This window comes from Spermophilus citellus, assembly GCF_964194105.1.
Source record: "Spermophilus citellus genome assembly, chromosome: 5".
NCBI classification, from domain to species: Eukaryota; Metazoa; Chordata; class Mammalia; order Rodentia; family Sciuridae; genus Spermophilus; species Spermophilus citellus.
This window is the reverse complement of record NC_138186.1, coordinates 57,380,028-57,407,457: the sequence shown is the minus strand read 5'-3', so window position 1 is coordinate 57,407,457 and position 27,430 is coordinate 57,380,028. Positions and strand designations below refer to the sequence as shown.

The 27,430-nt window shown below is 51.6% G+C and overlaps 1 protein-coding gene across 7 annotated transcripts in view; it reads right to left on the bottom strand.

Annotated features, from left to right (window-relative positions):
• Positions 1-21,754, bottom strand: part of FOXP4 (forkhead box P4) — a 51,321-nt gene extending 29,567 nt beyond the window's left edge. For 2 of the 7 annotated variants that reach the window (XM_081295809.1, XM_081295812.1), the window contains exons 1-2: positions 21,239-21,728; positions 1,888-2,107 (exon numbers count right to left, since the gene is read on the bottom strand). In XM_081295809.1, coding sequence (XP_081151935.1) covers positions 1,888-2,091 — 204 coding nt within the window. In that variant the 5' untranslated portion in view covers positions 2,092-2,107; positions 21,239-21,728. Of the gene's footprint in view, positions 1-1,887; positions 2,108-21,238 lie in introns of all 7 variants that reach the window. The other 5 variants (XM_081295814.1, XM_081295815.1, XM_081295810.1 and 2 more) reach the window with 5 other exon arrangements.
• Positions 21,755-27,430: the final 5,676 nt, after the last annotated feature.

The window sequence follows — 27,430 nt, the reverse complement described above, 5'->3', positions numbered from 1 at the left end:
TCAAATATTTTCCTTGGCCCTGGGCACTCCGCCCATAGCGAGCCCAAATGGATAAAACAGTCCTCCTCCTGCCTCCAAATCCCCACCCGAGTTTATTTGTGAAACCGATATAGGATTTTCCAGGACTTTGGGATATTCCCCAAAACAAACAGGAATAACTGGAATGTGGAATATAGATGGTAAAACATGGCAATGCAGAACCCAGAAACCTGATCAGTACAGATGGTCCCGCCTCTCCCCACCCCAAACATCTCTCCAGTTGAGAGACCTGGGCTCATGCTTCATTCCAAGTAATTTTTTTTTTAAAGAAAGTTTTGTTATCTCCCCCGACTTTTTTATAGCTTTGTTCGAATGGAGGTGCAGGAGGGGAAGGGCTAGTCATACAAAATGGGTGGCCTCGAGGACTTCTGGTGGGGTGTGTTTTGTTATTATTTTGATAAAGGGTCTGGTTTTTCCCTTTGACTTTCTGTACCCAGCAGAAGGCACTGTGTCCCTGAGGGTCTCTTCCCCAGAGAACCTGCATAGGGAGGCTTGGGAGACGCCGGCAAACACCCAAGGACCATCTCCCCAGGGACAAAAGGCCCTTCCCACTCCAGTCTCTGTTGGCAAGAGGACGTCATTTTTTAAAGTCCTCGATTTGTTCACATCCATGAGTAGTGTGAGAGAGGTTTCACACCCCAATAGCATCTGATCCTAAACCAGCACACTGGATGCCCAATAGGCCAGGGCTCAGGGAGGCCCATGATTTGTGGTACCTTTGGTAAGGAGTGGGCTGGCACCTAACCCAGGCTTTTTCCATTCCTGCTTTAGAACTTACTGACCAGCTTAGAGCAGTTGTGGGGCCTGGGTTGGTGATGCTTCTAGTCTAACCTCTGGCTCTGAAAAGTATGGTGGGAAAGGGCTCCTTAGGAGGTTATTTAGAGGAGACAGGGAGAGCCCTGGAGCCGGTTGTGAAGGCACAGCAGGTACGCAGCAGAGGCAGAGCTGGGATGTTGGGCAGGGACAGGCACCCAAAGACCCTGATTTTCCATGTTCCCAGAAGAGCCCCCAAGGGCCAGTGCCACCAGCAGTGATTTGAGGAGCACAGTCAAATAGGAAGAGAATCCCAAGGCCAGGGCTGGCTGGGCCGGTTCTCCTGAACTTGTCAAGCATGATTTTTCCTTTTTGACTCCAGGTGGGGCTGAGACCTGGGGGGCCCTGCTCTGTCATCACCCAACCAGGTTCCCCACCCTAGTGCCTCTTGATCCTCAGGCAGGCTAGCCTTGAACTCCTGAACCCTGCACTTAAAGGTAGGAAAATAGTCACAGAAGAGGAAAGGGGCACACAGAGGGTTGCCAGTCTGAGCCCTAAAAATAGGGCTTTGCCTTTGCCTCCCTCTCTTGGCCTCTTCTTGGTGGCTTTGGCCCCTGGTGCCTCAAAGTTTAATCTCTTCACATCTTGGATCAGAGATCCAGGCAGACTTGGAGGCGGGGAATGTTTTATAATACAAATAAAGTGAAGATACCCCTGTGTGCACAGCACCCCCCCCCCCCATACACACACAACCCTGCTAATTTAGCCAGTTTGCCAGGAATGCGCAGGCGCAAGCAGAGAGTGAGGCAACCACCCACTCAAAACAGACTCCAAAGCCTACTGCCCAGCGTCTGTCTGTCCTTATGTCATTCCTGGGACTGTTCCAAGCTCTTTAGACTCAGGCTCCAATACCACTTCTCTCTTTCCCTGGGGATGGCTGGCTCCCCAAGGCTTACAGTGGCCACCAGAAGGAGAGGCGCAGGAGTCCCTGGAGGCGTACCCTCTCAAGAATGTTAAAATAAGGTTGACTGGTGGGCGCAGCAGCCCAGTGGCCCTCAGGGAGTGGGAGAGAGTGGGAGGGGCGCGGGCTCCTACCTGTTGCTGCTGGAAGTGCAGAAGCTCCGCAGGGCTCATCTCGCCATTGCTGTCAGCACCGGCTGCGGCGTCCCTACCCGCTCCGCCTGCAGCGGTGCCTGCGGCCCCGGCCCCGCCGCCATCGGCCTGCCCAGAGAGGCTGCCCACGCCGTTCTGACCGGACGGAGCCGACCTGATTGTCTCTGAGGCGGATTCCACCATCATGTCGCTCTAGCGGGACCTGAAGGAGGAGAGACACGGGGGAGGGGCTGAGGCTCCAGGCTAGACGGGCAGGGCGGGTCCTACCCAGGGCGGCCACCAAAATGCCCCCAAATACAATCACCCCTCACAGAACCCCCCATTTCCCCTCACCCTGGGCTTTGGTGCCCTCAGGCTCTGAACTTCCATCCTCAACTTCCCCAAAGGTCACCCCTGGAACCCTCTCCTGCAGGTGTGGCCCTTCTGGTGCTATCCCTCCCTTAGGCCTAGGTAAGGGACAGATCCAGACAAGCTGAGGCCTCCATTTGCTCCCCTTCCTCACATTCCCACACTTCCTGGGCACCTCCTGCAGGGAGGGGAGGGGAGACAACGCCTTGCCACGCCCCTCGGGGGCCTTAAACCAGCTCTGGCCTCTCCCTTCAGGTCAGGAAAGGGTGGGGCAAGAGTTGGGGGTCTAGCTGGAAAGGGTGTTTCCACAACAAAAGGCAGGCAAGCTATTCATTAGGGGCGACCCCATAGGTATCCCCTCCCCCACACCTGTAAAGGACTTGGTGTTAGTTCCCCTCTAGAGAGGAAGTTCCCTCAGGGCAGGGCCTGCCTCCCCAGCACAATGGAGGTCCTAACCAGTATTTTTTGTTTTACAGTAAAGATGGCTTCCATCCACCCAGCCCCTACAAGGAGGCAGGCATTCAACAGATGCAGGAGTCTGCAGGGAAAGAAGCCCTGGGTTCACATTCCATCTCCTATTCTAAGTCCCTCAGCCCAGCACAGGGCCCCAAGTAGACACTCAAAACTAACTACAGATTCCTCCTTGAGAGAACTGCAGGAGAGGGCTGGGGGGGGGGGGGCAGTTCAGCGGTAGAGCACTTGCCTAGCACGCAGGAGGCTCTATATTAGATCCCCAGCACCTCCAAAACAAACAAACAGAAAACTGCAGGAGATAGTTATTATCACACTAATTTACAGATGGAAAATATGATGCTAGGTCTGTAGCTCAGGGATAGAACACTTAGCATGATTGAGGCTCTGGGTTCCACAATCAACACCCCACAGAAATGGGGTGGCGGGGGGGGGGGGTAGCTCTGTGGTAGATTACGTGTTTAAAGTGCATGAGGCCATGAGTTTGATCCCTTGTCCCAAATAAATAAATAAGAAACTGAGGGTTCAGAGAGTTAAGTGCCTCACACAAAACAAAGAGTCTGATTTCCTGATCAGACAAGGCTTTTAAGAAGTAGCTGAAACTCCTCCTACCCCAGAAAAAGAAGATAGGACTGGGATAATCAAAGGTAGTGAGAAGGAAGAGGCCTGAGCTCCCTTCCAGGAGTCATGGAGGTTCCAACGTCCCATGGGCTCCTACACAGACTGCAATGAAGATGGGGAACATTAGTGTGCAAAACTGTCCTCTAATTCCCAATACTCCCCCTAAAGCCATAGCACCTTGAGAGGAACATGGATTTCAGTCAAACAGAACATGGATGGCATCCACCACAGATTATTAATGCATCTCAAACTCCCTAAATCTCAGTTTCCTTGTCTGTCAAAGTATTTAATCCCGGCCTCTTACAGTTCTCTGGGGAGTAAATAAACCAGTATTTTATTTACTTCCTCTACCAATGCACCTGGTAGAGGAAGCATCCTTTATGGACCAACCCCTTCTCCACCTACCCTAACTGTAAAAAGCGAAGACCCAGGTTCAGAGAGGTCAATGACTTGGCCCAAATCACAGAGAGTTAAGGGGTAAAAGCCACATGAGCATCCAGCATAGTCCATGGAAGCCAGCCAGTGTTCTTCCTTCTCTTGACCCCTGTTGGCCCAGGCCAATGCCCATAACCACATGGTCTCCTGGGCCCAACGGGAGGGGAGGGTGAGGGTCTTGCAGGTAACTGGTAAGAAACTGTAGGAAGAGGAGAGAATACTTTCCTAGTTCCTCCGTCAAGGTGGCTGATTTCAAGAGCTTCCCTTCTTACCCCCAAATTCTTGCTTTTTTTTTCCAGGGAAGAACCTTCTCTCACTCCAATGGACCACTTGCTCTTTTTATCCCTGCTAGGAGCAGAGAGGGGAGGAGTGTGGGGTGGGAGAGGACAAGAGAACAGAAAGCGGATCGAGGGTCCATGGGGAGGCATACCACTGTTCCCTGTGTCCCTTTCCCAATGGTCTGTGTGGCCTCTCTTGTCCACCCCCATGCTACTGGAGTGCCCATGTTTGAATTTTTCTGTATGTTCCCAAGGACTTACTTCCCAACCCCTAGCTTCCACTCCCAGCCCTGGGTTCTGAGAGGGTCTGGGCCAGGGGTGAAGGCAAGGATGGGGGTGATGGTTTGGAAGAGATTAAGCACTAGGTCTCAAGCCTTAATGGCCGTGTCAGCCTGAGGGCTAGTGGCTGCCAAATGATGGATGGGGTGGACGCCATCCTCCACCCACCACAGCACAGGGCGCCAGTCCCCTCCCCTGAAACCACCCACCCTAGTAGCCTACAGAAGCAACTTCCCCCACACTCAAGCCAGGCCTCAGCTCAAAGAGGGGGAAGGGAAGACAGCAGGGGCCTACTCTGCTCTCCATCTCCCACTCCCCCAGCCCTGGCCCTGCTGGGGGTGGAGAGCAGCTGCCTGCCCTGAATCCAAGTCTGGCTGCTCTGAGATCTGAGAACTCCTGGGCCCCAGGGGACAAAGACCAGAGCCTCAGGGATGTGTGTGCACACAGGATAAAGCAAAGAGAATCTGGCAGTTACTTCCCCGGGGTAAGGGAGAGTGTCCCCTTCCAACATTTAAGAGCACCATAAAGTTGTAGATCAGACAGCAAGTTTAGAAAAAAGGAAGAAAAAAAAGAAGTATCCCTTTCTTTCCTGTCTTTTCATGGAGGGGGGGGGATAGAGCGACACCCACTGAACAACATAATTGCTGCAATGTGGCGTGTAATAATAGCTATTCAAGGGCTGATCATTCATATTAAACAGGGTGAAGCAAGCCTCTCATTTGCATGCTTGAGATTATATGCATTTGAAAAGTCATTTCCGCAGGGTGTATGAATGGCATTAATTCCCATGTGGCAAGCTCTGCCCCCTCCAGGGGCCTTCGCCCTGCTGACACACAGCCCTATACCTCCTTCCATGCTCCCACCCACCCACTAACACCCGCCCCCCAAACCTGCGTGGCAGGCATTCCCAGGCAGCCTGCGAATCCTCACCTGTTCCCTGGGACACTTGCCCTCCAAAGCTGAGCACACCAGCAGCTTCCTTCATCCCTCTGCCTCTCCACAGGGTGTTGCAATAGGACCAGGGTGTTTCCTGCACTGTGGGTGAGCAGATTCTGGGTGCCTGGGGCCCAGGCAGTTAGGGATGGGATGAGGTAGGGTGCTGGGGGCAGCCCTTGGTATCAATGCCCTGTAACTACAAGGGAGTGGGTAAGACAGTGCCCATGAGAGCCTGGACTCTAGCAGGGGCCTTGTGTTAAGAACCTGGCTCAGCCACAGTCAGCTGTCTTTTGCCTTTTCTCGGGGTCTCACCTTCAATACACACCTCCATGTAGAGAAGTTTTCTTCTGACTTGGAAACTCCAGTAGCAAAACCTCCTGGTCCAGCATGTGGACATGAAGCCACAGTATTTCAGTGGCTGCTGGGAGCCACTGAGGACTCACTGCTGGAATCCCTTTGCCAAAGGACCCCACCCACTGTAGACCTGAGCTTCCAGCTCTGGGACTGGAGATGCACCTCCTCCCTACACTCCCACCTCCAGCCTCCATACACCCTTACCCTCCCACAACACTCCTCCTCATCACCCCTTTCCCAGCCAGGAGCAGCTGAACACCTGCAGGAAAGGGCAGAAGCTCTGAGAATTGGACCACCTGTTTTCAAGGCCCAAATGTGGGACCTTATTCGAGTCGCGGCCTCTTGCCCAGTCACTGGGCTGCTTTCTCCCTCCGTACAAGAAGGGGGATCAGAGACTTTTTTTAGGGTTGACTAAAACTGGGGCTCTCATCCTCACCCGACACTTCCCAGACCCCTCTCCCACCATATGATGGGGGCAATGGAGGCCAAGTAGTTTGGGGGGTGGTCTAGGACTTCCATCTAGGATTCTGATAGACACATGGGCAGGTCCTAGTCTCTCCTCTCTCAGGGTTCTCTTTGGGGGAGCCGGGGCATGCTTGAGATTATATGGGTCCCGGGCGTCAGCAGACGCTGTGGGAAGGAAGGAAGCTGGGTCAAAGCCGCAGTCGCCTCTTCCGCTCTGGGGGGACGCTGTGGCTGTCGGGGGTCCCACTTCCCCTGATGCTCGGGCTCTTCTAAGGACCAAGGGGGGCCTCGGAACTCTCCAGGTCCACCCCGTCCCCTCCCTGGCCGGAAGTGACGAGTTCCACCTACCTGAGCCCAAAGCGGGCACCCAAGGCCTGGGGTGCTTGGAGGGGGAGAGAAGAAAGACTGGGGAGCCCCACACGTGGAGAAACCTTTTGTGCCTTTTCGCGGGTCCATATGGCATAGGGAATATTAATTACCGTAGCTTTTTAATTAACAATCATTTAATCTGAGCCGTAACATTTGCCACGACACCCTGCGCCTCGCCGCGAACCCGCGCCGCCAACTCATCAATTAATTTTTATTGACGTTTTCTTCCCCAAACAGGCACAATACCAGGGTTTTCCAATTAACACCTCCGCGATCTCTAATTAGCGCAATTAACAGAGTGATGGATGCCCGGGGTTTACCCGAGAGGGAGGGAGTGGCGGGGCAGCCCCCAGCGCGCTCCCGGGGCGCTCGTCCACTGGGCACAGACGTGCACGCGAGCAGCTGGAGAAGGAACGCATCCCAGCTCTTAAGGAAGCACACCGTTGGGGGTGTGACGACAGCTCACCTGTACACAGAGGCAAGGTGGTAGCTGGAGTTGGAATAAGAAGCCAGTTTCCAGCCTTATGGAAACCTATAATCTAGCCCAGGAGAGAGCAGAATTTGTCCTCCGCTGGTAGCCTGACACTAGAAGTAGGGAAACCAGCATCTAGCCCTAGCCTTATCATCAACTTCCTGAGTGACTTGGGTAAGTTAATTCTCCACTTTCCTCTGTATAATGGGAATAACTAGACTAGAGATAGCTATTTATTTATTTATTTATTTAGTACTATGGATTGAACCCAGGGGCACTCAACCACTGAGCTACATCCCCAGCCCTAATTTGTATTTTATTTAGGGATTGGGTCTCACTGAATTGCTCAGCACCTCACTTTTGCTGAGGCTGGCTTTGAACTCGTGATCCTCCTGCCTTAACCTCCCGAGCCACTAGGACTACCGGAGTGCACCATTGCCACCGTGCCTGGCTAGAGATGGCTGTTTATAATTTATAATTCCAGGTACTAGGAAGAAGCATATTGCAATAAATAAAAGGCAGATAAACTTAAGATATAACAGAGTAAAAGGAGGGGAGAATAATGGATCCCAAATTGTAGTCACAGAATCACCTTGGAGAGCTGCTCCCCCCCACCTTGCTCACTAATGCAGAATTTCTAATTCAATAGGCCTGGAGTGGGGCTGAGAATTTGTATTTCTAAAAAGTCCCCAGAGGATGCTTAGGGCTGCTGTCTGAGGCAGCAGGTCTCCACTGATGAACCCTGGCTCTAGTTATGATGTTCCTGATCACCAAAATTAGGGATGGATCTCCCAAGGCCATTCATTCATGTGTATTTAAGGCCAGATTAAGCTAAGCACCAGAGATCTACCTTCAGGAAACTCAAGCGTGGTCCCCACTGAATAAGCAACTGCAGGAGTGTCCTAGATGCTTTAAGAGCCATGTGTAAAAGAATCAGTAAGAGTAGAAGGTAATAATGGGGGACCCACCCCTTGCCTTTTCCCAGGTAAATCTTTTTTAAAGTTTAGCCACTAGGAGTCTCTCCCTCAGTGGTTGGTTGGGAGTGTACTCCCCTAGCAATGACCCTTTATTCATTCATTGGTTCAGCAAGTATTTAAACACACACAGTGTTCTCCAGGAGCAGAACAGGACACTGGCCCTGATCTTGTCAAGCTTATGTTCCCATAATGGGAGGCAAACAATACATAAGGATACAAAAATTAACTAAGCTTGAATAAAATAAATTCTGTCCAGTATGAGTGCAGGGAAGGAAAGGGCCTTCTCTTTTGAGGAAATAGCATTTACGATTAGATAGGAAGAATAAGTAGGCATTGGCCAGGCACCGAGTACACTGGACGAAGGGGAAACAGCACATACAGGTTTTTTTAGCTTTGTTTTATTGCAGGGGATTGAACTCAGAGGTGTTTTACTACTGTGTAACATCTCCATCCCTTTTTATTTTTTAATCTTTGAGAAAGGATCTCCCTAAATTGCTGAGGCTGGTCTTGCACATGTGGTCCTCCTGCCTCAGCCTCCAAAATTGCTGTGATTATAGGTGTGTGCCACCAACCCTGCCTAGCGCAAAGGCCTTTATTTAAAAAAAAAAAAAAAAAAATCACCAGTTTCAGACTTTTCCAGAATTAATAGTCTTTGAAATGACTAAAAGTCTTTGAAATTTGTAGATGATATATAAAGACAGACATGTGGGTACCTCATAGAAAGATCTTGAGGGACACCTTATTTTTCCTTTCTTTTCTAGCCTTTTTTTTTTTTTTTTTTTTAACTATACTATCAGATCTTCCTTATGTCAGGGAACATAAAGCACAGGGCTTTTCAGAGCCAGAAGTACTGGCCCTACAAGTAACTGAAGGATGCCTCTCAATAGGAAGGCCCAGGGAAGCCCTCCCCCATGCAGCTCTGACCTCCCACTGGCTTCAGGTGGCCAGGTGGGAGGAGGGCTGTCCTGTAGCAGCCACTGTGGGCCTTGGCCTCACACACAGCCAACTCATTTGCCATCCTGCCTGCTAACTCTGACCTCTGGTTACCTTAGTGACATTAAGCAATGAAGTCACCAGTCTGTTTTGTTTTTTTATCTGTAATATGGGACTAATACCAAAAAAACTTCCCTCCAGGAATGCTGTGGTATCAGGTAAGACACACTGCATGAAGAAGACAATCAGACAAGGGTAGTTACTTAGTTATGGGGCCCAAAATTCCTGTTGCAACACAACTCTGAGTGGGCTGGGGTTTAAAAATTCACCCCAGGGGCTGGAGTTGTGGCTCAGCGCTTGTCTAGCATGTGCAAGGCCCTGGGTTCGATCCTCAGCACCACATAAAAATAAAATAAAGGTTTTGTGTCCAACTACAACTAAAAATATATATATTTTTTAATTCACCCCAGTCCTTGGATCAGCACTACAAAAAAGCAAGGCAGGACCCACGGGTTAGATTGTCCACATGGGGCTGGGAACATAGCTTAGTGGTAGAGCCCTGCCTAGCATTGTGCAAGGCTCTGGGTTGATCCCCTCCATGTAGAGTAAGGGGACTATAGCTCTAAAGTGGGTCCTAAAACCAGAACTGGAAAACTCTCCAGCACTATGTGGCTGATCATGCTAGCAGTCTTTCTACTCAGCACATGGCACTGAGTTCCAAAACAATCTCAACTCCTCTTGGGGCAGGAACTTAGCTCTGTGGTACAGCACTTGTCTAGAATGTGAGAGGCCCTGGGTTAAAGCCCCAGTACCAAAACCAAACAACAACCCCTCTCCAAGCCCCTGCCCTCCCTCTGAGACTACTATGTGAGTCAGAGGCTGGCACCCTCTGCTCCCCTCCCCCACACTGGAACCTGAGTGTTGAGTCTGGAAACTACCCACCCCGACTCTAGGGAGCATTCAAGGCCAATTCTTGGCACAAAACTTCAGAGCTGGAGGGGCTTAGTACAAGTGGTAGGGCAAGGAGATGCTAGTCTAAAACACAGCAACACAGCCTTTAATTTGGAAGGTGTCCTGTGCTTCCTGCTCCAGGTTCTCTCCAAGTCTCGAATAATGTTATTTTCCAATCTTAAAAAAGACATCTTGGTGGGACTTCTGATGTGTGTGGAGCAGGGCAGGTAGGCAGGTAAAAGGAAAAAAAAAAAAAAAAAAGAAGAGTACTCTACCACCCAGAGAACTGGCCTTGGGGGGTGACCCTTCCAGTCAATCCACTTTCACTCTCTTTTGGAATACAAATGCTTAAAAGTGAAATTGGGTAATCGGTACCTGGTCTGAATTTTCCTATTTTTCCACTCACCACTTACTATCATAAGCATTTCCACATGACATAAAATATTTTAAGCAACAGTTTTTAATGGTCACATAGTTGCTTGAGTATGGCTTCGTGTTCCAGAATTTATTTAGCCAATCCCCTTGAGTTTGATATCTAGGCTGTTACCTTTTTTTTTTTTTTTTGGCATAAGAGATTGAATCCAGGGGTGCTTAACCCCTGAGCCACATCCCCAGCCCTTTTTAATGTTTTGTTTAAAGACAAGGTCTCACTGAGTTGCTTAGGGCCTTGCTAAGTTGCTGAAGCTGCCTTTGAACTAGTGATCCCCCTGCTTCAGACTCTGGGACCACGCCCGGCTATATATTTTTTTTAAAATATTTTTTAAGTTGTATATGGACACAATTCTTTTATTTTTATGTGGTGCTGAGGATAGAACCCAGTGCCTTACACATTGCTAGGTAAGTGCTCTATCACTGAGCTATAACTCCAGCCCCACCGGCTACATATTTTTAAAGTTTTTTTTTTTAATTTTAATATTTTTTTTAGTTGTAGATGGACACGATACCTTTATTTTATTTATTTATTTTTTCAGTGCTGAGGATCAAATTCAGTGCCTCACGTGTGCCAGGCAAGTGCTCTACCACTGAGCCACAACTCCAGCCTCTATTTTTAAGGTCCTCGATTTCTCTCTAGGTTATTCTTTTGCTGTTGTTTTTAGTTATACATGACAGTAGGGTATATTTTGGCATATCTTTTCTTGATATCTTTGATAGCTATAAAATTTGTACTAATTTTACCCTCCTGTGGCAATGAGACCATTATCTCAGAAGACTCACAAACCCTCAACTTTTTGGTGGTTTCCCGCTATTCTCCTCAGTTCCTCCCCAGAGATTCTCAGATCTGCATAAGGCATTCAAAACCAAACACTACAGACCCCGAGGAGCCTGTGTGAGCTCCCTGGTTCTCAGCTGGGCAGGGTCTTCACCTGTAACTGATGTGGGGCGCAGCAGTCACTATGGTCTTTGTAAATGGAGGTGAATAAGACATGCTTCTGGGGGACTTACATATTGGTGGAAGGAGGAGACAGAGGCAAACAAAGGGGCAGGTAAGCAAACCTTCTAATGCAGCAGAATCACATAGGGAGCCTTAGAAAGAAACCATTCTTAGGTCCCACTATAGGTCAGTTTAATTGCTCCCTGGGGAGAAGGACTCAGGCTTGAGTATCCCACAAAGCTTTTTCAAGTATTCTAAACTTCAAGTGTGGGGTCGAGAAGCTCTGCTCTATACAACACATACACACAATCTTACAAAGGTTATGCACTGGGGGTGATGAGAACCTGGATGGAGTGGGGTGCTTAGGGTCTTGCTAACAGCTTCCTGGAGGAGGTGACTTCTGGGCTATCATAAGGCAAGAGCAGGCTCAGAGCACAATTTGTTATTGGGAGGGGAGGGGCTGGGCAGCATTAGAGATGGAACCCAGGGCCTCACACGTGCTCGGCAAGTGCTCTACCCCTGAGCCACATTCCCAGGCCTTGCATCTTATTCTTAATAACACCCATTGCACTCAAGAGTCCCTGAAAGCCCTTTCCTGTACTCTGTCCCTTCTCCCTCCCACGCAATCCTCTGCTCACTTTGACAGAGGAAGGAACCACTCTTCAAAGATGCCAAGTGACTTGACAAGGTCACCTGGCTGCTACGTGGCTGAGCCTAGGACTAGGACTCTTCCCTGCATCCCACCTCAGAGCCGGCAAGGCCCAGAGCGCTGTTGCTCTGGCATTTCTGGGGATTCTGAACCTCTCCTCACCACCTCTCCTACCAATTCACCTTTTACTGGCTCCAGTCCTGAAACGTTCCCACCAGGCCCTGGCAAAGAGGCCAGGCTCAGCTCTCCCTCCTACCACCGTGACCAAAAGGAAGAATTAACAATGAAAAAGAGGGAGAACCAAAGATCCCACTCCATCTCATTAAGAAAGTAAACATAAGAGCCATCTAAGTGTCTAATTAAGCTTCTAATTAGTCCCTGCTTGTTACTAATGCAAATTAGATTACTCCGCTTAACTACAGCATGTCCACAACACCCTTGTTAATTGCGGCCTTTTGAAATTAAATTACTCCCTAATTAGCATATCAAAGCCATTGATTCGGAGCTGGGAAAGATGAGGGCAAGAGGAGCCGAATGCCAAGTTTGGTTAATCAGAGATGGCTAATTAAATAGTGACGTCTTACGTGGGGGGCCTGCTGGTTAAGGAGTAGGGGCAACCCACTCAGGGCCTGAATGGCCACCTGGAGCCTGGTTCTGGTAGTGGCCTTTGACACCAAGGGCCTCCTATGGGCATAGGAGGGGCTTCAGTGGGCTGGCAACAGACCACTGGGTCCGGCCCTTGTTTAGCCTCTGGCTGCTGTCTAGCCTTGCCCCTGGGCACGCCCTGGCCCCTCTTTATCTCCCTAGATGATTTCTAGGCACGGCATTCACAGAAATCTTGGGCATCAATTCAGGGGTATCCAAAGCACAACCACATTTGAATATGCAAAGCATCAGCAGCGTCCTTCCACTTCTCTCTGTGTCAAGATGGGTTCCTAAGGGGGACTATTCCTCCTTTCCCAACAACACATAAGAGAATAAGTATGGGGGACAGATAACCTTCATAGAGGGGCTCACCTGCCAGGGGTGCACTGGTTTCAGCTTAGAACAGGCCCCTAGAGACACAAGACCTTATAATTACCTCTGTGGTATAAAGTAAGGAAAAAGAATTATCCACCACCATCAGTTTTAGTTTTGGGGTTTTTTGTTTGTTGTTGTTTTGAGTTTATTTATTTATTTATTTTTTGAGAGAGAATTTTTAATATTTATTTTTTAGTTCTCGGCGGACACATCTTTGTTGGTATGTGGTGCTGAGGATCGAACCCGGGCCGCATGCATGCCAGGCGAGCGCGCTACCGCTTGAGCCACATCCCCAGCCCCTATTTATTTATTTATTTATTTTTAGTACCAGGGATAGAACCCAGGGGCACTCAACCATTAAGCCATATCCGCAAAGCTTTTTTATATCATTTTTATAATTTAAAAATTTTTTATAGTTATAAATGGACAGTGTGCCTTTATTTTATTTATTTTTTTAATGTGGTGCTAAGGATTGAATCCAGTGCCTCATACATGCTAGGCAAGCGCTCTGCCACTGAACTACAGCCCAGCCTTCTTTATATATATATATATATATATATATATATATATATATATATATATATATTTTATTCAGAGACAGGGTCTCCCTCAGTTGCTTAGAGCCCACCTAAGTTGCTGAAGCTGGCTTTGAACTCCCAATCCTCCTGCCTCAGCTTCCTGAGCTGCCTGGATTTCAGGGATGCACCACCACGCCCAGTTGCCACCATTAGTCTGGAAATTAGATTTGGGTCCTTATTAGTCTTCTCTAAGCCCTTGCTGTAAAGAGTCTTTTGGACTCTCCCCTCCTAGATTTTCCTTGAATAATATTGAGACTGGCAAGTCCCCTTGTCAAAGTTGCTAACCAAAATGCCCTCTGGGGCTAGGCGGGTCACCAGCAGGCCAGGTGAGAAGCAGCTTTCACTCATTCCCAGTCCCTCCTTACCCACACAGAAATATGGGCTTAGTGTTGGCTGTGTTTGGGTTTGGGTTGTGCAAAAGAAGCCCCAGTAGGGATACTTTTGGAAATTTACCACGGCATTGAGCTGAGGGGGGCGTCAGAAAACCTCAGCAGAGGTGAAGTTATTCAATTTGTGACCACAGTCCTTCAGGCCAGCATTCCCAAGAGAAGGTCCCAGTTAACTGTGTGACCTTATGTAAGTCATATCCCCTCTCTGGGCCTAGATCCTTCACCTATCAAATGAGAACAGGAATTCTCAGGATTTGGTGAATCTCTCAGGGATGGTGAGGATTAGAACAAGGAGGGCTGTGAAACTAACTGCAAAGCACAGTTCCGTGTCAGTCTGGTGACCACCTGTCAGTCTGCTGACCACCTAGTTCTATGTGCTACAAACCCCTCCCAGATTTCCTAATGGGGATACTTTCTAGAAACTTCTTACTCGGTCTTCCATGCAAGGAGCAGAGCCAGGGCTTCCAAGTGTCCCTTTTTTTTTTTTTTTTTTAAAGAGAGTGAGAGAGGAGAGAGAGTGAGAATTTTTAATATTTATTTTTTAGTTCTCGGTGGACACAACATCTTTGTTTGTATGTGGTGCTGAGGATCGAACCCGGGCCGCATGCATGCGAGGCGAGCGCGCTACCGCTTGAGCCACATCCCCAGCCCCCAAGTGTCCTTAAGAATGCTGAGGGCTAGTTACTGCAGGCGCCTGGCTATTGGGAAGCTAGGAAGTACCACACCTCTCTCCTCTGCCCTACATTTAATGGACCAGCCCTGGCAAAGGAGTGGAGGGTCCCTAACTGGTTCTTTCTCTGTCCCTCTCTCCCCAGCTAGAGTACAGGCTGTCCCCAGCCTTCCCTCCCCCAGTCCCCCACTCCAAGTTCATCACCAGTAGCCCCTGGAGCACTCAGGGTCAGGGCCAGGGCCAGGGCCAAATTCCCAAAGGGTAAGATTTTGTTTATTTAAGGAGAGATCAAACAGGGACCAGAGGAGAGGAAGTCCCCATGCTCCCCACCTCAAAAAGAGTGAATCCCAAACAGTACTCAGCCCACAGGTAGCCACACAGGCCAAATTGAGCAAAGGGGTCTAAAGCAATTTTATTTTAGAAAGTAAGTGAAATTAAAAGCAAAGCAGAAAAAGGGAAATGGGGGAGGGGAAGGCTGTCCTGGTGTGAGGGGGAGGGGGGATGGCAGCACACAAGGGCCAAGCTGCAGCCCGCCTAGCACAGCTCTCTCTCCCAAGGAGATTCAATTAATTGATAACAAGAGGCATCAAATTAATTTCTGGAGGATGTGAGATTCTGATGAAGGGAAATCTCATCGATGGGGATCAGGCAGGAGGGCGGCGGGCCGCACCCCTTTTAATCAGGCTCAGCTGCCTGATTGGTGAGGAGGAGACTTCCATGGGTCATAGGGTTCCCTGCCCTGAGCTCCACATGTCACCCCTTTGGAAAAGACCCGGGAGGCAGTGGGTTCCTGTCCCTGTCAGAACAAAGAGGGTGCCCAGCTTTGGCAAGCTGAGGCCAGGCAGAGGGGGCTGCGGGTGTCCCTCACCAACTGTACAGTACAAATCTGGGGCCCACTGGGAAGACAAGGTTGTGCCTAAGGCCACAGAGCGAGGTCGGGTCTTGGTAGCAGTGCCTTACTGGGTTCCCATGGTATATGTGTGCAAATCTGGATCCCATTTAGAACCCAGACCCATCAAATCATTCCTGAACTCAGGCATGTAGCACAGAACATGGGTGGCACTCCCTGCAGCTGAAAAACATAGCCCAAGCTGTGCAAGACCCCTTCGGACCCCCAGGCCCTGGTCCCAGCCAGCCCGTGTGCCAGTCATTTTATCAGCATTCAGCAAGGGCCAAAAACATATCTCAGCTCAGATCTCAACACCTCTAAGAGTGTCCAGAGCTCAGAGCAGTGTTCCTGGAGGGCTAACCTGAAGTAGTGCCTCCGCTGGGAAGGAGAGCAGGCAGCCCTGGCTTGCTGGGGAACCCCCCAGGCTTCTCTGAAGGAGGGCTTCTCCCAGTGGGCTGCAGCACTTCAACACACCCCTGACCTTCGGAGTGCCTCCTGTTCCCATCTGGAGATGGGGAAGCCTGCAGAGCCTTGGAGGTTTGCTCCCCAAGCGACCCCTCCTGGGTTTCCCACAAATCTGGATGTTCCATCTCCCTCCAAAATTCTCCCCAGCAGCACCTTTTTCTTCCAGGATGCAGACAAGAATCTGCACAAGGAACACCTGAAGGCAAGGAGGAAGTCCACTGCAGCCTGCTTTTGGAGCAAATTCTTTAGTGCTGGGGCTCCTAGAAATGTGGGCTTCCAGAAATGAATGGAAAGCCTGAAGTCAAATCCCAGGGATCCTGCTCAGACCTGCCCCAGGGAGGAAAACAAAAAACAAAACCCCCATACCTGCCCCCCCCCCCCGTCTTTCCCCTCCTACTGCAGGGGTGCCACTGGTACATGTGTCCTGTCAGGACCCAGGCCTGCCTTCTGTGGTCAGAACCCATGCAAAAGATCCACACTCCCACACTTGCTCCATTTCAGATTTTTACAAGTTACAAGCGAGCCTCCTCTTATTTTACTTCTTCTCTGTCCTTGCACTTAGTAGGCACTCCACACTATCTGTACAGCGGAGTCCAGTCTTGTCTCTCTTCCCTGAGTTGCCCTGCCCTCAAGTGGTCATCATTTTGCCCTCTCCTTTCCTGCCAGTCAGAATTCTAGGTCACTTCCACGCCTACCTTGGACAAATGCCAAGAGGGTCTTTACATAAGTCTTTAGAGTCTGGAAAAACCCTCTGGACCCCACCTCCATTTACATGGAAGCCCAGGTGAGATGCCAGCAGAACCAACTTAGGGTGGGAAAGGAAACAACATTTACCTCTATCTTGCACCATCAATAGACCCCACCCACCCTGGGGCCTCAGTGCGCAAAGGAAGAGGCCCAGGAGGTGGGCCGGACAACTGGGATTGGCAGGAAAAAAGAAAGATGCAGGGGCTTCAATGGAGGGGAAGCACTGAGAAAAACAAAAAGACCCTGGCCTGGGTTGGTGCAGGCAGCCCTGGAAGCAGGGATCAAGGCAAGGGAGGGCTCTGGCCAGGCCCTGCCAGCTCTGACCACACACCAGAGTGACCCCATGGCCCCTCACCTTGTAGCCCTAGGCAGACTGTGCCTTTTGTGCAGGAGCTCCTGCTTCCCAGTCTGCATGCCTGAGCCCAGGAGCAGCATCTAACAAGACCACTGCAGCCACAGCCACAGCCACAAAGTGCAGACATAAATTTTGGAGGACAGAAGAGGGTTCCTGCTGTGATCCCGTTTGGGCAGAACCAGCAGTGAGTGCAAGTGTGCATTTCCATGGAAAATCCAGGAAGGCAAAACTGAAGAAAGCCAACTTCAGGCTCAGGGGATGTTTCTTTTTGCCTCTTAAAGGTGATCCCCTCAGCACTAGGTCCCAAATTGGTCTGAAACTTGCTGCCAAATGTATTCTATAAGGATGTGAGAGGAATGGTTTCTGAATACGAGAAATCTCACTTTTTAGAGAGAGGGTACTGATCATTTTTTTTCCTCCTTCATGTTCTGGGAAATTTTCATTTATACTTTTATCCTGAGCATCTTAGTAGTACCTGGGAGACATTCCAAGGTGCTAGGGTGGGGGGCATCAGATTCTATACCCAAGTCTTCCTCTAAAGGGAAGACAGGGAGCGAAGGTACAGCCTTCAAACTAGAGGGAAGAGAGGAGAACAAGACTAGCTTGTGGAGTAGGGGAGGAGGCAGGGGGAGTGACCGCCCCTCCATCCCTTCCCAGTAGCAGAGGCTCAAGCCTTGCTGGTTTATACTAGGGTCAGGGGCCCCACACTTAGTCCCAGCTCTGCTACTAAGTAGCTGTGTAACCTCAGTCAAGTTGTCTCTTCTCTCTGGGCTTCTTTTTCCAGCCTATAAAATGAATTTTAATACTCCAGTGTTTCCAGTATTCAGTCCAATAAGTGGCCTGGCAGTGCTGGTAAACTAACAATTTTTAAAAGCCATCCCCGGATTGGCACTACCAGGCACCAGGCACCATGCTAGGAACTTTACCTCTCGTTCAACTCCTAAGCTGACTCTCTACATTGGGTATTACTGACCTACTTTACAACCTAAGAAAATTGAGGTTCGAGGAGCTTAATTAAGTTCCCCAGAGTCCCATCTCTATTGCCAAGTTCCACTCTGACACATGTTCTGCCCTGGGGAGGCCCGTGTTCCTTGCTCTGGGTTCCAGAGTTCTGGAACTAAGTCTGAGGAAGTCATCCCAGCCAATGGAGCCCAGAGTCCCGACCAAAATAGTCCTGAGGCTGCCTTGGCCTGGGCAACTGGGATGGGGCAAGATCCAGGGAAGGGAAACTGGGAAAAACCCCTTGGATGAAAGAAATAATTATTTCACATAGTTCTATCTATAGGAAAGGTAAAGACATTGCACCTGCTTGGGAGGAGGGTGTAGGGGTTGTACTGCCCCAGCGGTAGTGACAGGAAACTGCCAAGTCCCAGCTCTTAGTGGGGAGGCTAAGGGTTAAGATGTAGGGAGGAGCGGGCAGCTGTGGAGCAGGGAAGGCTTCTGGAGATGTCCGGCCCCTGTCCCTTCCCTCCCCTCACATCTCAAACCCCTTCTCTGAAACACTCACTGCTCCCATCTATCAGAATCTCCCGTCCCAACACTGTGAGGTCCAGAGAGCAGACCCCAGCCTTTATCACGTAGGTACCCCAATACCCAACCTGGGACCTGCCCAGACAGAGTAGGGGCACAGCAAATACTTGGGGAATTACTGGATAAAAGAACACCCCCCCCCAAGTTGTCCTGCTTCCCTCCCCTCAGGAAGAGGTGTGTTTGGAGTAGGGGCCCAGCAGGATACACACATTCCTGGCAAGAAGGGACCTACCTGCCCGACTGCCAGAAAGGAGGTTTCTGGCCAAAGGCAGAGAAAGGGGGGTGGGGGTGTCTAGGTAGAAGGAAGAGGGGCAGGTCTCTTTGCAAGTTGAGCCCAGCCTCAGCTATTCTTCAGCTCTGGTGTCAGGCCTTTCCCTTCCCAGGGCTCAGGGGCTTCCCAACTCCAGAGCTCCTGAGAACCCTGCCCAGGCCTGGGAGAACAGAAAACTCCCCCCCCAGGGGCCCAGGGTTAGGCTGCTAGAACAGAAGGTTCCAGTGGTCTCCCCACCTTAGCACCAAGGATACGGTGGGTGTCTAAGGAACCAGGAGTACAGATTGGGAGACTGGGGAGGGGGCACCGATAGCACCACCTCCTCCCCATGCCATCTTGCATTGACTAGAGTGGAAATCACACTACATAGGGATCTCCCCTGTGCACTGTCCTTAGAGCAACTCAGATCTAAAGGCACTGCGGGAGCCAGCAAGCCATCTAGGTGCCCACCACAAAGTCCCTGTGCCCTCCCTGCAGCTACCAGGTGATAAATAACCTCAGAACCCCAAGGGGCAAAAAAAAGTTTCTCAAGTTAAAAAAAAAAAAAAGGGCTTTAGACTTCCCCACAGCGGTTTTCCGCGGGGGCGAGCAGAGGTTGTCTGAGGCCGGTGGCTCCCCTTCAGACAGCTCCTCTCAGTTCGGGTTGCGTTGGAGGAGCAGAGGAAAGGGGCTCCAAATGCCTGTGACCCAAGGCACGGAGGCCAAGGGGCCGATCTGCCCTGGTTTTCTCCGGGAAGTGAGCTTGGGGTCCGGAAAGCTGGGCGGTGAGACCGCTCAGACCCTCCCACAGCCACCGACGACCTTACAGATCATTCCGCTGCTCCTCCTTCGGGTACGCAGAAGGGGGCCCTTGATTTAACCACCACAATTGCCCCTCAAATTGCGCTCCCCGAGGCCCTCAACATCTAACACTTGGGTCTGGGACAAATCCAGGCGAGTGCTCTGAGGCAGGGTGAAGATGCTGAAGTTCAGATAAAATCCCGCATTGGCCAAACGCTCCTGGGCTTTCTCTGGAACAGTAGCTTCAGTTTGGGGTTTGCGCCTCTGGGTCCCCCGCCCCTCTCCCCAGCTCAGGGCGCCGCGGTCTGCCAGAGGGGAGACCCAGAAGTGCTGGGGTGCTTCTCATGCGATGATCTCCAGATGCCTTCAATCCCAGGTGCGGAGTAAGCGAGGAAATATCCAGGCGGGGTTGGCACGAGAGGTCGGGGGTGCAAAAGGAGGAGCGGGGCGATCTCTTAGCTCAGGGCCCCATATCCTTTTCCTCCCAACCTATAAAGTCGGGATGGGATGCGGGTGTGTTCACGAGGTCGCCCCAGTTGGGGGAAGAGAGGTAATCCACCGCCGTCAGGGCTCTGCCTCAGAATCCGCATCCCGCGAAATTACACGATCCTTTACTCAGGTGGCCGCCGAGACCCCAGGTCTCTCAGGGCACCCTGCATTCTAGAGCCAAGGGCTCTGCTCTGGCGCAGCCCAAGGAAGTTTGTTTGGCGTTGAAGCGGAGCGCGATGCTGGAGCGCCGCCGGGGTGGCCGCGGGTCAGAGAGGTGTTGGGGGAAGGAAAGGGGTTGTTCACGGGGGACACAAGAGTCCTCAGTCTGGGAGGCATGGTCTTGCTTGGTCACTCTGGGACCCTCTTCCCTGGTGGGCTTCCCCCCCCCACACCCCACTAAGTGATGGGGTGGTAGCTTTCCCCAAAGCGGGTGAATAGAGGTATCCGCCAGATGCGTCCCCCACCCTGTGGCTCAGGCGCACAAAAATCACAGAGGCCATTTCCAGACGCTCTCAAGTCCCCAAGAAGTTTTCCGCTCTGTCTCTGAGCTCAATGAGGGATGGGGGAAAGAGGGTTGATTGGTCTCAGAACTTCCGAGGTGCGACCTAAGCAAGACAAGTTCCCCTTCACCCAGGGCGACGCGGCGTGTGGGACTGTAGTACCCCCCGCCCCAGTCCCTCTGCCTCTGGCATATCTTGGAGAGTCCCGAGACTGGAAATGGGGGAGCCCACTTCACCACTTCCCTTCCCAGCTCAGGAAAGTCCGGGCCGGGAAGTATTCTTTGTCTGACTCGGGGAGGGGGGGTCGCGCCCCCTTACACCCCATTCCCAGCAGCGAGGCCCGGAGGGGGCGGAGCCCAGAATCTTGGGGGAGGGGCGGGCCTCAGTGGCCTCTCCAGCCACCCACCCCTGGCCGGCCCCCGCTGCCCGCTACCGCAACCCGCCCCCCCCGCCACCGCGCAGTAGCCCCCACCTGTTCCCAAGGCAGCTCCGGCCCGCTGGGGCCCGAGCCGGGGGCGGGGTCTCGCGGCTCCCCGGGTCAGTGCACTACGGCCGGTCCCGGCTTGAACAAAGTGCGCCGGCCCGGGCCCGACTCCTCTCGGCGCCCGGCGCGTCTCCGGCGGGCAGTTTGCAAACACAAAGTGAGCCAGTGAGCAGGCGAGAGAGTGCGCGAGCTAGGGAGTTGGTCTGGTCACCGGCCCAGCCCCCACCCGCTTCCCCGGGCCCGACCCGCCACCTACCTGTCCGGCCCGGCCGCTCCGTGAGGGCTCCGGCCCGTCAGCCTGCGCAGGGCATGGGGCTCGCTCGGGTCGCAGCCCGGGCCCGCCGCCGCCCGCCGGGGCTGCTCCTCCGCGCCGCCCCGCGCCGCGCAGCTCTCGGGCGTCCTCCCTGCGCGCCGCGCCGACCGCCGCGCGCCTTAGCCCCGCCGGGGCATTGCACTTTGTGGGGAGCTCGGCTCGTTCCGGCTCTGCTCCTCCTTCTCGGTCCTCCCGCGACGTTCGTTAGATCGCTCCGGCTCCCGGGCTCCGGGACCCCGGCGTCCCCGCCCCCGGCCCAGCCCTGGTTCCGGCCGGGGCTCCTCCCCGCCGCGCCGCCGCCGCCTGCGCCGCGCCCTCCTCGCGGGCTGGGGGCTCTGTCCCGGCCGCCGGCCGCACTGTCCGGTCCGCAGGGGTGGCCGGCTCCGGACTCCGAGGGGCTGCGACTGAGCCCGGGCTGCGAGTGGCTGCGAGCGGGCGGCGCGCGGGCGGGGCGGGAGGGGACGGGGGACGGGAGGGGCGGAGGGGAACGAGGGAGCGCGCGGAGCGCCCGGGAGGAGGGAACGAGCAAGCGAGAGGCGGAGGAAGGAGCGACCAACTTCTAGTGCTACCATAATTCGCCTAAAGCAGGTGCAGCAACTTTCACCCCGCGAGGCAGCCTGCCGCGAGCGAGAGAGACCACGTGGACCAAACTTTAGGGGAGGAAAAATGGGGACGTGGAGAGAGGACTTGGGGCTACAGATTTGAAAAAGGCGATAGGCAGAGAGACTCCAGAGATTCGCCCTGGCCTCGGACCAATCCCACGGTGCGCTATGTAAACTCCGGCCTTTCCCTGGAGTCTGGAGGTGCGGCCAAGTCCTGCTCCCACACGGTTCACTGGTTCCCGGCGGGCTGCGCCTGGCGCGGGGAGTGGCCGGGGGCCCCCAGTCCAGAGCCCGCGTCCTGCCCCCGCCTGCCTTGCCCCCCTCCGACTCTCCAGTGCGTGGGGGCTGGGGTGGGCTTTTGAACCAGAGTGGGGGTGGGGAGGCTCCTTCTGGGCATTGTGAACAGTCACCCCCTACCCCGCCGCTCCGCCGCGTGCTGCCTTCCTCGCGGAAGGGGAATTTCCCGTAAAGTGCTCTGAGAACCGGTGAAGAAGGCGCCCAAGACTGGATCCACGAGGGCACAGCGAAGAGCAAAGTCGAGGCAATTATCTGGACAAATTAGATTGTAAACAAAACTCAGCGTCTCTGCCTACCGTTTCTGCCCCATTGGAGGGATTGTACTGGTGGCCGTGGTGCGTGTTTGGGTGGGGAGGGGGACATCCGGGCGAGGAAAGGCCCACGATCCAAGGGGGAGGGCTCCGGTGGGTGGAAGACGCCCCATTCGGAGATCCGTGGGAATCCGAATAAATCTTCTCACCTCCTTCTCCACACGTCTGTATTGAGGGAGTGGAGAGGAAAAGAAGGCCTCAGGGATCTTCAATGAGTGCCCTCCACCCCCACCCCACCCCCGTGATGCCAGGTCCCCAAGACTAAGGGCAGGAAAGCAATAATGGCTCCTGAAGGCCTCCTGGCCCCAAGTCACCTGAGGCAGGTGGACCAGGAGCAGACACCTGATGGCCTGTGGAGGGTGGGCTGTGGCAAGAATGAACGGCTAGTTGTGAGGAGAAAGTCTTTTGGAGAAGCCTCTTCCAATAGAGCTTGAGAGAAAGGGGTCTCAGAGAGGAAGCTGTCCCTTTTCTGTTTAGGGACACTGTACAAGCCCTATTGGGCAGGGGTGACAGGCATACGTAGGTCCTTCCAGAGCCTTTCTGAAAGGTAGTTGTGAAGTTGGGGGAGAACACTCTGTGCCATTTATTTGACTTATTTATTTATTGTGGGGCTGGGGGTTGAACACAGGGCCTCAGGAATGCTAAACACATAATGTACCACTGAGCTCCATCCCCAGCCCAGTGCCATTTATTTGGCCATCAGAGTGACCTTTCCAGTGCAACAATAAAGCTAACATTAAGGCATCAAATGACAGCTAATGTCTGAGTCATGCCACACGCTGGGCACATTGATTGATTGAATCTTTACAGTGGCCCTAAGAGCAGATAGTTCCGTTTTCTTTGTTTTTTAAAGGAGGAAACTGAGGCACAAAGAGACCTTGTCACTTGCCCAGGCTGAAGAGATTGAACAGGATTCTAACCAGATCCAGTTGGCAAGGTCGTGAAGATGCCCCTGGAAACCTTTAAGTAGGGTTCCCTGCCCAGGAGAGTGTTTGGGGAAGAGCAAAGCCCTTGTAGCGCCATCCAGTTTATCTTCTGTGGAGAGCCAGCTCTGTGGATGTCATGCTGTGCAAACAACCCTGGACCCAGCCTGTAGTGGCAGGTCCTGTGTCAGCACAGCTGAGTCCCCTTATATAACAAAGGCTAAGGGTGAAGTGAGAATTAGGGACTTTGGATACAAAAGAGGGGATTTCTATAAGGAGGATGGAGTGACTTCCAGTGGGCTATTCTCAGACCTCAGAGCCCTCGTCCCACTACATGCCTGCATCGGCCTTCCACACCACTCACGTGGGGGCACTGGGAAATGCTTTGGCTCTCATTTCAGTTTAGACCTCCGGGCCAGCTCAGTTCTCAGCACCCTGGGAGTCTCACTGGAGGGCCCAAGGGAGTCAGGAGGCCCTGTCTTGTCCTCACCTAGTGGGTATTTTAGGGAGAGTGGAAGCCTCTTCCAAAGGGGGGCACAGAACAGATGCCTCCAAATCTTAGAATCCTGTTGGGAGCCTTCTTCCTGGTGCAGGGGCTTCATGAGTTTTGAGAGTAATCCTCTGCTCCTGGTGGAGAGCGATAGGACCAGGCAAGAGAGACAAACAACTGTCCCTTCATAGGATTCAGGACAGGTGCGTATGCTCAGGGGGTGGCAGGAACCAGGACTCAGAGCCTGATCCTACTAGGGAGGCCAGGTTGGGAATACAGGGGCCAGAGCCAGGAAGTGGTGGGTGGATCTTCAGCCTCTTGTCACTTACTAGTGTATGACCTGGGCAAGTGACATGATGTCTGAGCCTCAGTTCTTTCACCTATCAAATTGGGAGAATACCTCCTCAGGGGGCTGGGAAGATAGCATGAAAAGGCATGGGCGGAGCTTCAAGCTTGGTAACCTGTTCCTCTGTTCCTCAAGGGTTTTCCATAAATGTTTACTTTTCCTTTTGTGAGCCCATTTCCTCACTTAAAAATGAAGAACACTGACTTCAGAAAGTTGTGAATCATGAGTTGCCACTTACTAAGTGCCTGCTGTGTGCCAAGCACTTGATGAATAGGCTGTTTAGCTTCAAAACCCCAACTAGGGTGGCTCTCTTCCCCAATTTACAGCTGAAACTCAGAGAGGTCAGGAAACTTGCCTCAGGTCACACAGCTAGAAGGTAATTCATCAAGGACTGGCTCCTGGGTCAGCTGCCTCCCTGTCAAGGGTATGAAATTGGCTAACAGATGAACTGTTTCTTAGTATCCAGTTTGACACCACTTGGAAGGAGATGGTGGTAGTGGTGGAAGTGTATCTACAGTCTTTTATTCCCATAGTCCTAACACTAGGCCCAGCTATCTTATCATTCCATTTATCTATTTCAATCTTACCTTTTTGCCTCTAAAAGTTGTTTGTTTTTGTTTTGTTTTGTTTTTTAGGTACTGAACCCAAAGGCACTTTACCATTGAGCCACATCCCCAGCCATTGTTTATTTTTTGTTGTTTTTATTTTGAGACAAATCTTACTAAGTTTCTGAGTCTGGCCTCAAACTTGTGATCCTCCTGCCTCAGCCTCCTGGAATTGCTGGAATTATAGATATGCACCTCTGCACCTGGCTCAAATATTCTTTTTCAGATTCTTAAGGAATAAGACTTTATTAACAAAACATAAGAACTGCACTTCTAAGTATATGTCAACAGAAATGCATACCTAAATATGTTCAAAAGGCATACACTAAAAATGCTATGTGGCCTATTAGTATATGCCAACTACTCATAATAGCCACCAAGAGTAGAATAGATCAGTGGATCCAGGTGTCATACAGGGGCTAGGACCTGGCAACAAGAATAATCAAACCGTTGCCACATACAACAAATCTCACAAACATAGTGTCAAGAGTGAAAACCAAAAACAGACAACAAAACATATAGTTTGATTCCATTCATCTGAAATTTAAAAACTGGTCCAATGGATTGATGGTGTTAGAAGTCTAGAGGGTAGCCTCTTTAAGCAGGGAAGCAACTGAGAGGAGGTACAAGGGGGTTTCTGGGGATCCAGGAATGTTCTTTCTTCTTTTTTTTTTTTTGGCTGGGAATGAACTCAGGGGCACTTGACCACTAAGCCACATCCCCACCCTATTTTTTTGTATTTTATTTAGAGACAGAGTCTCACTGAGTTGCTTAGCGCTTCACTTTTGCTGAGGCTGGCTTTGAACTTGTGATCCTCCTGCCTCAGCCTCCCAAGCCTCTGGGATTACAGGCATGTGCCACAGTGCCTGGCCCAAGTTTTATACTCAATCATTTAGTACTACCCAGCTCTGTTAAGTGAAAGGTGGTTTTTTTTTTTTTTTAATTCCTTGCTTTTACTTGTTGGATTTTACTCAATTTCATATTGTCGAGATGAATTCAGGTTTGTTACATGTATCTCTAGGTCATTTATTTTAAGAGGCTTCCAGAGAGCATTCCACCCTATCAAGCTCCTGTGTTTCTTCACTCACCTTCCGGTTGGTGGACAGTTAGATTGTACCCACAGTAGGCCACTGTGCACCTTCTGCAGCGGGCTTCCTTCTGGGACCCCCCTTTGCCTCCTGCTCAGCAGGTTTCCCCTGCTCCTCCAAGTTCCTTCTTTCTGAAATCTTCTCCCCTCCCTATCTATTCTGCTTCCCAATCTTTCTGATTCTGCAAGACCCAAGTCTGTGCCTGGTGGAGGTAGGGGAACGATGCACAGGGTAGCCCTTTCCTTTTCCAGAGAGGACACTGTTCCCCATCATAAATGACAATTTAAACAAAGAATTATTTCACCAAGGGTGGATGTCTTAATGAACTGTGCCAGCAGCTGTCAAGTCTTTAGACTCCTTCAAGGCCCTCTTTTCAGTGGGGCTCCCACCACTGGGAGAGATTTATCAGTTCATCACATTGACCTGAGTAGTGGACCATGGTAGTAGTGTGGGGATCTGCCCCTAGAGCTGTGAGGAGAAGGTCCCTAGGGGGAGGAGGACGTTCCATTGCTCCTCTGGGTACCAGGCTGACCAGGTGCCTGGGTCCTGGGAGATGTTTGCAGAAACCCTTGTGATCACTTTTCAAGACTCAGAGACTCCGGTTTTTTTTGTTTTTTTGTTTTTGTTTTTTTTTTTTCATAGTGGTGGGCATGGAGACTTTGGGCTGATGGGTAGAAAATCAGTCATTACAGATCTGGAAATGAACATAACTTGACAAGCAGTGAGCAATTTTCCATTAATTAGAACACAGTATCTTTGGGTAAAATGAGATCCCTCCATGGGATGTCCTTGTGGGGAGAATAAGACAAATGTAGGAAGAATCAGGAAAGCAGAGCCCACACCTTATCTTTCCCCTTTGTTGTTCATGGGGTTGGGAGGTGGAGTGGGACAGCATGGGGGCAGGGAAAGGCCAAGGTGCAGACACCTGAGAAAAGAAGCCCCTGGGGATGTAGCTCAATGGTAGCACACCTGCCAAGCATACTCTGGGTTCAGTCCTCAGCACTGCAAGAAAAGAAACAGAAGGAACCCGTCTCCCTTTATTTACATTCCTCCCCTTTTCAACACAGTGTCTCAAACACTCAGACTCAAGGCATCCTTCTGCCTCAGCACCCCCAAGTTGCTGGGACTTCAGGTGTGCTACAAGTCTTGCTTAGTTCTTCCTCAGTTTTAAAGAACTACCCCACATCTTCCTCCCTTATGAAGACTCTTGGATTTCAATCCTAATTCTGTCATTTCCTAGCCCGAAATCCTGAAGCAGGAGGCTGGACCTCAGTTTCCTCCACTGCATGAGAGCCCAGCAGAGAGCTGGTAGGAGAAGCAGGGCTGGTGCAGAGCTCCTCTCCCAGAAGGCACTGGAAAGACTGTAGCTCCTGGCAGGATCTCTGGATTACCCCGCCACTCCCTCCCACCTCCCCGCCCCCCTTTAGCACTCAGGTGTCATTGATGTTACAATGTGTTGTTGGCTAGCTTTTA